The following is an 11,864-nucleotide window of genomic DNA, read 5'->3' on the forward strand; positions in this document are numbered from 1 at the left end:
GCTCCCAGAGAACGTGAAGCCATACAACAAGTGACAAAAATGCTGGAAGACGATGTAATTCAACCATCAACGAGCCCCTGGGCATCCCTTGTAGTTCTAGTTTTAAAAAAATACGGCAGCTTGCGTTTCTGCGTGGACTACCAAAAATAAAAGCAAGTGACAAAGAAAGACGTGTACCCGCTTCCCCGTATAGATGATTCACTCCACAGGCTCCGTCACGCGCGTTACTTCTCTTCAATGGACTTAAAAAGTGGATATTGGCAACTCGAGGTAGATCCGAGAAGCCGTGAAAAAACTGCTTTTGTGACGCCAGACGGCCTATACGAATCTAAAGTCTTGCCTTACGCCTTGTGCTTTGCCCCTGCTACATTCCAACGCCTCATGGATGCTGTGCTTTCGGATCTGAAGTGGAAAACCAGCTTAGTGTACCTGGACGACGTCATCGTGTTCTCCGCAACTTTTGAAGAACACCTCCAACGGCTTGAAGCGGTTCTGCACTCCATCCGGTCAGCCGGCCTCGCCCTGAAGCCGGAGATGTGCCACTTTGGCTTCGGGGAACTACAGTTTCTCGGTCACGTCGCCAGCTACGCAGGTATTCGCCCAGATGCTGAGAAAATTGCGGCCGTAGCACAGTTTCCAGTACCAACCGGTAAAAAGGCTGTCAGGCGCTTTCTGGGCCTCTGTGCCTATTACCGACGGTTTATTGCTGTCTTTGCTCGCGTTGCGTCGCCGTTAACTCGCCTGACGAGAGACGACGTTGCTTTTGTATGGGGCGACGAAGAGCAGGGTGCATTCACTGACTTGCGGGAAGGTCTCCAGACACCTCCAGTGCTTGCCCACTTTGATGAGACCACTCCCACATTGCTCCACACTGATGCCAGCAATGTTGGCTTGGGAGCTGTTCTTGTGCAGTGGCAGGAGGGCACAGAAAGAGTACTCAATTGCCTATGCAAGCAGAACACTCTCACGCACAGAGGCCAATTACTCCACAAATGAGAAGGAATGCCTCACCGTAGTAAGGGCTGTTATGAAATTTCACCGATATTTGTATGGCCGCCTCTTCACAGATATCAGCGACCACCATTCCCTGTGTTGGTTGACAAACCTTAAAGACCCTTCGGGAGGACTGGCGCGTTGGAGCCTACGGCTGCAAGAGTTTGACATGACTGTCAAGTACAAGTCGCGGAAACGACATACCGATGCTGACTGCCTCTCTCGATCGCCGATAGAGTCGTCTGCTCCACCCGAAGAAGATTCGGTATTTATTTGTATTCTGGACACATCCACCATCGCCCAACAACAATGGGACGACCCTGAGTTCCTTGAGCTCATCAATTACATAGAGGGCAGATCTGCGAAACCACCTAGAGTTTTCGCAAGAGGCCTGTTGTCGTTTTGTTTGCATGCCAAAATCCTCTACAAAAAAAAACTTTTCTTCGACCGGGTCCCCCTATCTGCTCGTCGTTCCTGCAGCTCCTCGTACGGAAGTACTTCAAGCCTGTCACAACGAGGTGACTTCTGGTCACTTAGGCTACACCTGAACGTTGGCCAGAGTGAAGCAGATGCACTACTGGTCGAGACTTAACACCGCCGTGAAACATCACGTCCGCACTTGCCTCGACTGCCAGAGGCGCAAGTCGCCTCCGTCGAAATCAGCCGGCCTCCTGCAACCCATCCAGGTTCCTCGAAGACCATTTGACCAAATCGGAATCGATATATTGGTCCGCTTCCTACTTCTACTGCCGGGAATCGCTTTGTTATCGTAGCAACCGACTATCTCACACATTACGCTGAAACAAAGGTAATCCAGAGAAGCAAAGCGGAAGAGGTGGCGCGCTTTTTCATTGAGCACATTGTGTTGCGACACGGCGCACCAACCGTCGTAATAACAGACCGAGGAACCGCATTCACGGCTGCGCTTTTAGATCACGTCTTGCTGCTAAGTGGAACGGCGCATCGGAAATCAACCGCCTACCATCCACAAACCAACAGATTAACAGAACGCCTAAATAAAACAATTGAACACATGCTCTCCATCTACGGCATGTTGGACATAAAAATTGGGACGACATCCTACCGTATATCACCTTTGCATATAACACGGCGAAACAAGAGAGGACGCGCATGACTCCGTTCACCCTTGTTCATGGGCGAGATGTACAAACGATGCTGGATGCTATGCTTCCACATGACTTTGACGACACTGATATGGACGCCGCTGTGTTTACGCAACGCGCAGGAGAGGCTCGGCAACTCGCGCGCTTGCGGATCTGCCAGCAGTAAAACTACGACGCAGGGCGCTATGACCTTCACCGTCGAATAGTAATCTATGACGTCGGCGACAGAGTGCGGGTTTGGACACCCATACGAAAACGAGGCCTCTCCGAGAAGCTGTTAAGGCGATACTTCGTACCATATCGAGTATTGCGCCGACTCAGTGACGTCACGTACGAGGTCGTCCCCGATAGTCGCAATCCGCCTTTTGCATGCATTGTGGCGCCACTGTGCGGTGGCCACGAGAAACGATTTGGCAGGCGCCGCTCTCGCCGCGACAGACAGCCGCCGCACGCGAGACACGTGTGCAAGCAAGCAGCGTGTGAGTGAAAACCGCAACAACGTGTGCGCACAGTTTGTCGCCGTCCGCTAGCCATGGAGCCCGCTGGTGACTGCTTTGTACCTGGAGGTTTCTTCAGCGTGACGAACGGCTGGAAAAAGCGCTTCGGCAACGTCAAAATATCCACGGAAGCGCAGCTCGAAGAACACATGGTGTCGAGCGGAGCGCGCTTCGCGCGACAGCAAATGAAAGGAACGATGTTCCAAGAAGAAGGATACGTGCGCAACGTCATGTACAACGACGTGTCAGCAGAATCCACGTGCGGACTTTTGCGTAGTATCTGCCTACCGTCAATGAAAGGCGGCTATTACATCGTGCACGCCGCGATTTCCAAGGCGTCGGGCTCCATCCTGGCTGGTCATTGCCTCTGCCCCGCAGGGTGAGCAAGCTTTCTATTCTACATCTGGAGCGCGACCTGCATGAACCGCGTGCAGGACATTTAAGTCTGATGGGTTAAATTTTGGAATTCATAACTATACCGGCCCTGCCGTTTTGGGCTAGCTGTTTGCTTATATAAAGGTACGGTTGCTTAAATGTTGAAAAAATGCACATACTGTAAATGAAGAAAGCGGGGAGTTCTTGTTTTTGCGCATTTGCATGTATACCGATCGACACAGTCGTGCAGCATACCAATTTGCACTTGTCTGCGACCGTACACAGCCTTGGATTGCCGGTATCACACAGTACACTATTTAGAGGCATATAACGAGAATGACTTCCAAGTTTGGCTGTTTACTGTAAAACCGCTAGTTGTACCTAACTTCGTGCCGGCATAGCTGTCTGACAAGCCGCATCGCATCGTTCAATGATGCTGTTAATGTGTGCACATGGTGTTACAAGGCCAACGCGCGAGTGGTGGTGTGCGGCTCATGTCTGAGATTGGCGCATGTATTTCACGTTGAGTGACGTGAACTTAAACCCGTTCTTTCGAATTCATAAACACTTGATCCCATCTTTTCCTTGATGAATACCTGTTGAGCATGAAAACTCATCTCCTCTTCCATTTTATTCTTGCAGCCTGAGCGGCACATGCCAACATTTTGTTGGGTTAATCCTTCATGCCATTCACTTGGCGCAAAAGGATGCGGCAACGTGCACGGAAGTTCCATGTGCTTGGATTGTTCCTGCCCAAGGTAAGAATGCTACTACTTAGCAAGCATTAGTTAACATAGGAGGCGGCAAAAGTGCCTAAAAAATCTGTGATCACACTTCCGGCCCCTTTCTGCAAACGGTTCTTTGTGGCACCGTGTTGACCATTTAACGTGTTGTAAAATTGCTTGCATTCGTGGTAGCAGCTGTTGAATATCAACTCATTCACACAGCTACATTGTTTACAGCGTACATGAGTATTGGTATGTGGACAAATATAGGCTACTGGTTTTAATTAAGAACACATATTGGTGTCGCTTCATAAATTCTTAACTACAAGACCTGCATAGAGAAAAAATAATCCCAAACTGCAACATTTAATTTTCTTACAATGGATGTGGTCGTTGGCTAAACATCACAGGAAGCACTTAAAATTTCGTTATTGTACTTGTACAAACAAAACTTTTTTTTTCAGTCAAAAAGCATGAGCCACCTCTGCCTCTGCAAGACATCACTTTTCACACAAGGAAACATGAAGGTGCGAAAAGGCGGCGGTTTGATCCACTGCCAGGGCTCTCACCGAGTGACCCATCTCTGCTTGCTGCCGATCTCGAAAACGTGGCAGCAAACTGCCTGCTTCTCCGTTATATGAGCAAAGAAAACTCAGGAGAATCACTTGTAAGTGCTACACTTAACTCTGCATGCTTGTGATCTGCTAAAATAAGAGTTAGCAGTGTTCCATCAGCATGTGACGACAGACAGGAACAGTTTGACAGCCCCTTTTACTGTGCTTTTATGCGAAGTACAGTTTGCATCAGCATAACACTAATGTCAGTAGTGTTTATATATGGTGACTTTCTTTTTTATCTCACTAAACAATCTGCAAGCTTAGCAATGAGATGATGCAGCAAACCTGTGATGACAGCAGTAAGGGACTGTGAATTCCAAAGTGTGATACATTTAAGGGCTTTCAAATGCTGTGTGCCTTTACAAAATACAAGACCTTTGACGCCTCCTGTAATACTGTAGGTATCAAGTCGCTGATGAACTCCCCAGTGCCTGCTTCATAAATTCTTATAGCCACATGTGATTCACATAATTATCATGCGAGACTGTCCAATCACCTGCAACTTATGCAGCAAAGCATGTGAGTATAGCATGCTGGGCAAGTCTTATTAAATTATCTGTACATAGTTTCCTTAGTTACGTGTATTAAGTGTCCCTTGATTTTTCATACCATGCTTTATAGCTGAATGGAATAACTTCTCTACACAGAGCTGCTGAACCTAATTTTAAAGAATTTTAAATCTTGCGTTGGCATATCTGATGTGCATTGATTACTGTTTACCTCTACGCATGGCTTGAGTTTTTTCTATCCCCTTCTGCAACATGCACATTATTGCACTTTCATATTTACATTTGCTCTTGATTTACAGCACATGTTAGCACGAGTTCATGTCACTGCATCTGAATGTTTTTTTTTTAATTTTCTAATGCTAGTAAGCTTGTAGTTTGCTTACTTTCAAAACTGTTCTTTGCTCACCCTGAAAGAAGGCATTTAGAGTACGAATAAATATAATGTGAAAAATGATTCAGAAGTACAATACTGAGTTTGCTTGTTTAACAACCATGCGCAATAAGGCATGCCAGGTATGAGACCACAATCTGAACCTATTTTGTTGCGCTTCTCACCACTGGCGCAATATGATGCTGTCAAAGACCTGTTTACAAAATCCTCAAATCTTTACTATGCTGCTTCGTATATTTCAAGCTACACTACTATTCAAGGTAGTCACTAAGCTAACATTTGCATGTTATCTGCGCTGTCTAATGTAAAGCACTATATTCCAGGATGAACACAGTCCCAGTGAAGTGGCACCAGAAGCTTCAGACACTCCACTGGTCCCAGACATTGAAGACATCCACAGTGAGACCTGTCAAAGACTCATACAAGAGAGGTTTGATGGTAAGAAAGTCCACTTCCTTGTTTATTACTTTTTTCGCAACTTTTTGTCTTGGCACGTGTCATTCTGAGGCTGTCTCATTTATATAAGAATGCCCACCTATGTCTCTGGGCATCACCTTCACAAGTATCCCACTGAGCAGCAGATAATGCAGCAGTCACTTTTAGACTTAGTGTCTTGTCATTTCTTAACTTTTACAGGGCTGTCGCATAACTCGATGTGTGTGAGCACCCACAGGGTCCTCAAACATATCTGCTTCATCTATGGCATGTTTGTGAAGCACTGTGTGAATGTATAATGGATGTTCCTTTAGCATGAGTCCATCACCTGGATTCATGCACGGCATTTGTCATATATATATGTTGACTGTGTTTTAGCAGAGCATGGAATTGAAAGCATGCACATTTGTCTTGCTCTTCTTGTTTTTAGGCATGTTTAAATACTTGCTATACTGAACCAACTCTACGATTTAGCTATGTTGACCAGCATAATTAGCGAAAAAAAATAAAACATAATGAGCACATGCAAGTTACAAGCTGCAGAAAAATTCTTATGTCACTGTGAAAGTAAGCTGTACAATTTTGTAGGAGATTAGTATCTACCTACATTTTAATCGTTGCAATATGCAGTTGTGTCATTTGACACAACCTAAGTACTTTAGCCTCTTTGAGTAGGCCTGTAGGGGTTTCTTTGTAGGAGTAAATAAAAGCTATGCTAATGGTATTAAGTTTCTGACAAGTGATTCAACATAAAAGAAAGTAAGGCGTGCAAACACCAACAAGAGAACTAGACAACATGGCATTTACTTAGTTTGGTTCTCTTGTATCCATGTTTGCATGCGTTACTTTCTTTTAGTGCGATTCGCTACCAACTAGCTGAACTTTCTCTCATTTTAAGCTTCATTTCTAGTACACTTAGCTCCTATCTGCAGCGTTTGTGTTGTCTGGTTCTCTTGTGTCCATGTTTGCACCCCTTACTTCCTTCCACGATGAATCCCCACCAAATAGCTCAACATTGCCATGACAAGTGATGCTTTGTTGACGTCATGCTACTTCTCATTGCTTTAATACAATGTAATGCTTGCTGTACGACTTGTAAAACGGATTCTAAACCTATAAATTAACAATACTGTTTTTTTTTGCAGCTATACAGGCCCTCTCGGTGGACAGCAGAGCAGTTGTTCTCGAGTCGACGATTGGACAGGCCGCAAATCCAACCTGGCACATGGAGCGGATTGGTCGGCTAACTGCCTCTATGTTTAAAAGAATTGTGCGGTGCCGGAAACCTGACAGTATTGTTAAAGAGATACTTTACCCGCGGAGCTATAAAACTGAAGCCATGCACTATGGAAATGTGCACGAGCCAGATGCCGTTCAGGCATATGAACAGCTAATGGCCTGCATGGATAAGACCATAACTGGGATATACAGGCCTGCATGTGCATGCTGAGTATCCGTTTATTGCTGCATCCCCAGATAGACTGGTATTTGAGGGCAGTGACATGGGGCTGCTAGAAGTATTATATTATCCATGGATATTACTGTCGCTATCAGTGTGCTCTATAGCTTTCGGAGTCCTGGTAGGAGCTCCCGGACTTTAACTGACCCTCTTTCGGGGGACGGCTGCGGCTTTTGTTTGCACATCTTCTACCATTCGTTTGAGTTTGTGTAGCTCTGCGAACATTAGTTGCATGTTTTGTGCTAACTGTTGCAGCGTTAACGAATGAGTGCTGGAGGCGGTACTTTGTTGCAGTGATGTTTGTGGTGGTGATTTGGAAGTGTGGTCCGCAATTTGTATGGGTTGCTGTGATGTGCTGTTGTTTGCCGTGCGCTTAAAAGCTTCAAACTCGGCTCGTAGCTCGGCTAAACTGTTTCGAAGTATTTTGTTTTCTATGGCAAAATGAAAAGAAATAGCATGGCCTAAGCAAATTGTGTAGCATTGGTGATAACTATAGCCGTTACGTCTATAGACATAACAAAATAAATGTGCAGTGTACATGGAAGATAACTGAAAAAGCAGTATCATTTATTCAGAGATGGAAAATACAAATTTCCTCAGAAGGTAGCACAGTAGACAGCGTCGTCGTAAGTACACGTGATATAGTATGAGAGTACACTGTTGTTACACAGTCTGGTCTCTTCTAGTCATAAGCATGGTAAAGGAGGCTCATTTGAAGTAGAGATGTGCGAGCTGGCTACTTGTTCTCATTATTGATTGAAATGATTGGCTGTAGAAAATTGCACAAAAAGGCGCAAGTCCTAAAAATGCTGTCAATAATGTCGAGCATGTTGATTGGCAGTGGTTTGTCTAAAAAATGAAATTCTTTGATACGTCTTATGACTCGCTCAACATGGATCCTAGCGCCAGCTATTTTTCGGGTGGCAATCGCGTCACTAGCTGACAATTGGTTCCCCATTTTAAATGGTGGCATGTGGATTTGAATAGATGGTGGAAAAACGCCCTCCAACCTAAAGCCTTTGTCGACCATCACACCGTCCCCCGCATCTAATAAACCCAGTAGGCCAGATTTTTCGACAACTTCGCTATCACTAACATGCCCACCCCACAAATCTGGCACAAATGAAACGTAGCCATCTGGTGTTACCCCAACAAGTGCTTTGAACGTGTTATAATGCTTGTACGAGGAGAAAGTATGCCTCTGTGCCTGTAGTTTTGAAGGTCTTTGGATTCTCACCTCTGTGCAATCAAGGATGACTCTAGTGTTTGAGAAGTCACTGAATGCCATTGGCATGTGCCTTTTGATCTCTGCTAATGTGGGAAACCTTGTCAATGCTGAGAGCTCTTTATCAAGAAAAATTACCCATGTACAAAAGATGCGACTAAGGCATGACTGAGAAATTCCAAAGATTCGAGCCACTTCCTTGGCACAAACACCAGTCCTGAGCCTATACAGCACCATGAAAAGTTCTTCGCGCTTGGAGAGCTGTCTTTCCTTTGCTTGTGTTTTTCCTCCATCCCAATAAACCATGCGTTCTGCATTTTTTTCAATGTGCTTAAAGAGTGCTTCAAACTGTTCCTTACTTTGCAGTCCTGTATAAAACTTAAAAGACGATTTGTGAATAGTATCCACAGAAAACGTGCAGCGTTTTAGCTTTCTGCATTGCAGTTCTAGATCCCTGACTTTCCGTTGTAATGCCACATTTTCAGTTAATAGGTGGTCAGTGTTCTCCTCTCTGCTTAAGGGCGTTGGCTCTAGGACCTCCTGTGGCTCAGTGAGCATTGGGGATGTTGCAAGCAGCAAGAGTGCATCAGCTGCTCCTTCCTCGTCGAATGAAGAGTCTGCACCTGCATTTGCATCAACAAATGCAATAAAGTGACGCTATTGCTTTAGACACAATTCATTGAACACTGACATTTACTCTGAGCATTCGCACTTTGTGCGGAGTGCACTACTCTAATGACCTGGTCACCTGAAAGCAAATTATGGATAATTCATATGTCGCAAACGTGCAAGACTCGCAATGAGCAACATAAGGTGAGCCTCAGAAAACATTTCCAGCTGCATAATGTGACGGTGTGCTTGCCATTAGTTCAAAAGCCACTGCTCACCCTGAACACAGGACGTGTCTGGTTCCCCATCACTGTGACCTTTACAAGTTCCTCCTTGACCTGAAACCTCTGTACCTGTGACGTAAAGTGAGTAATAAAATAGTATGAGTACACACAAAAACGCATGACTCGGATAGGGCATGAAGTGTAGTTCTTAGGGCAAATATCACGTTTCACCACTGCATATATTCCTTTATAGTGTGCCATAGTGCTTGGCGTACATACACAGGCAATGGGGAGGCCAACAGAATGTCAGTTTGCATACGTGTTTTACCCACATAAAGTATATGTACACCTACAAAAATGCCAGAAAATGGCCAGTATGCCCAGAACCGGTGATACCTGCTGTTGGTGGAGCGCCTGTTTTCCTCTTGGAACGCGCCGCGGTACGAACATGGCGGTCGACCGCGTCCTTCTTTCTGAACTGGTCCGTATACACGAACAGCGTCGGTATGAAGTCCGGATGTCTGGGTGACAGTGAAGGTGCCCCTGGAATGTGTCCGTTACACAATAAGACGCGCCACTCGACTCCAGAAAGCGCAGCACGGGAAAATGAGCCATAGTACAAACCGTACTACATCGCTATTCGCTAAACGAACATAAGCTTTCTTCAAGAAATATTACTATACTCGGTGTCGACAAGAATGATGAAACGACAAATAGCAGCGATTGCTAACTAGCACCATCAGCTACTTAAACAGTGCACGCCGTTTCCAAATCTGCCCGGCAGTGCAGGCGCGCTTGGCTCCAACGGATAACTACGCCGACATCACGAGCACTCGCTGAACGCTTATGAAGTAGTAAAAGTGTGCACGGTGTAAAGTTGCTAAAGACTGCGTTCTAGCGGCGGCCGCACAGAGATGACAGCAAAAAAACAAAGTAAAGCACAACGCGGCGGCCGCACAGAGATGACGACAAAAAAAGAATTTAAAAAAAAAATAAAGCACCGCGTTTCACTCGGCCGGCTCGCGCGAGCAAGAGATCGTTTGTTTCGCTAGCTCAAACACACATTTGCGTCTTTCTCGAGATTATTCGTATGAGTCAGTAACGACAAAAACAGAGAACTACGTATGTGGATGCATACCTGTCACAAAGTGCTTCCCGCAGAGTCGAGATGCTGCTGACGGCTGCCATGGACGCCCTTGCGCATCTTGCCGCTTCACAGCCCTAATCCAGGCTTCACGGCGCTGTCGATCTCGTTTTACCGACGGAAATCGGAAAAACCGCACTGTCCTGCTGGGACTGTCACGTGAACTGCAGCCGTACGCGACACACGACATTGGCATCGCGCCAAATTTCGATGTCAATATGTTAGGAAGGCGTGCCGTGCGCGCGGCAGCGAGAACAGCACAGCAGCGCCTGCCCCGGCCGTCCGCCGTCTGCTCTAGCGCCAGCCAAATCGCTTCGCTCCTCAGCCGCTAGGGCACTGCGCATGCGCAGTTCGGCGTCGCAAAAGGCGGATTGTATGCGGCGCCGCACGCACCGTCCTGAACTTGTGCACGTTGTCTGCATGAAGCCGTATGTGAGCGAATAACTATGCGAGAGACCCTTAGTTCCGCAAGTGACACTTCTGGTCTAGCATCGGGACGATGCTCTCTTATAGGGAGGGACAAATGACGCGTGCGTCTATTCTTCTATGCAGACGACAACGAAGATAGGGTCATTAACGGATTTCGTCCAGTGGGTCAGTGGGATTCGGCGTGATCGAAGAAGACGTGGCTCTGGCCTGTTTGGTATTTGAACAAGTGGTCCTGCGGCTTTTGAATGTCTCCCTGTCTACTGTCCGCGTTGTACTGCGACAATATTCATGCGAGAGCGGTCTTCCACATCATCCAGTCGGGAGCGTAGGAATGAAGTGTCTTTTGTTATACTTACAACCGCTTCACGCACGTCACCGAATTTATGCTGTCATTTTTCCAAATTACCCGGGTGAATTTCTACTGTCGCAAGCCTTCATTTAATTTCAGATATCGCATCCGCACCGTTTCCTTGTTTCTTTTTAGCTTGTAATAGTGTCCAGCATTGCTTTTTGGATATCCTCCATTATTTTAGACCTTTCATTCAAATCGCATAAGGTTTTCAGAACTTATGGTAATGTATTCGATGGTTGTTTTCTCTGAGTACCGTAATTACTTTCAACGTCACCGCACAAATGCTATAACAAAAAAAGGAGCAAGCTTAGCTTCAGGGCATGGAAGCACGATTATAAATGAATCATCGGATTTTAGTCTTGATATGGAAAGGCAACTGACCTGTGGAAGGAACAAAAAGATGTGTGAGGCCATGATTCCTGTCATGCGTTGATGCCCACTGGTTTTACCTGCCAAAACCACGATTTGGTTATGAGGCACGGCGTAATACTTGGATCTAAGGGCTCACTTTAAATAGGTAGATCATTTTTGTTCGCTTTATAGCACCAGAGAGCTAAAGAGGTTGTTTCCCTACGCTGTTTCAAAAATGCATCGCTGAGCTTTAAGTATGCTATGAGCGAACTATGCTTTAACTATGCTAAGCTTTAACGTGCTATTAACGAAAGGTTCAATTGCCGAGTAGATAAAGCCAACAATGACAATGACAAGAAAAGAGGTGTTGCGCTGCTAAGCACGAGGTCGTGGGATCAAACCCCG

General features: G+C 45.9%; 2 protein-coding genes across 2 annotated transcripts; one reads left to right on the forward strand and one right to left on the reverse strand.

Moving 5' to 3' along the window:
* The first annotated feature begins 381 nt into the window (after positions 1-381).
* Positions 382-7,116, forward strand: LOC135911229 (uncharacterized). Its single transcript, XM_070525595.1, has 6 exons — positions 382-592; positions 2,630-2,993; positions 3,632-3,747; positions 4,179-4,381; positions 5,555-5,669; positions 6,812-7,116. The coding sequence occupies exons 1-6, from the start codon at positions 382-384 to the stop codon at positions 7,114-7,116; spliced, it is 1,314 nt and encodes a 437-aa protein (XP_070381696.1).
* A 555-nt stretch (positions 7,117-7,671) lies between these two features.
* Positions 7,672-10,569, reverse strand: LOC135911266 (uncharacterized). The gene is made up of 4 exons (XM_065443467.2): positions 10,322-10,569; positions 9,580-9,726; positions 9,238-9,312; positions 7,672-8,973 (listed from the first exon to the last, which is right to left on the reverse strand). The coding sequence occupies exons 1-4, from the start codon at positions 10,521-10,523 to the stop codon at positions 7,862-7,864; spliced, it is 1,536 nt and encodes a 511-aa protein (XP_065299539.1). The 5' UTR covers positions 10,524-10,569; the 3' UTR covers positions 7,672-7,861.
* Positions 10,570-11,864: the final 1,295 nt, after the last annotated feature.

The sequence above is a fragment of the Dermacentor albipictus genome, chromosome 9 (genome assembly GCF_038994185.2).
Source record: "Dermacentor albipictus isolate Rhodes 1998 colony chromosome 9, USDA_Dalb.pri_finalv2, whole genome shotgun sequence".
Taxonomy (NCBI): domain Eukaryota; kingdom Metazoa; phylum Arthropoda; class Arachnida; order Ixodida; family Ixodidae; genus Dermacentor; species Dermacentor albipictus.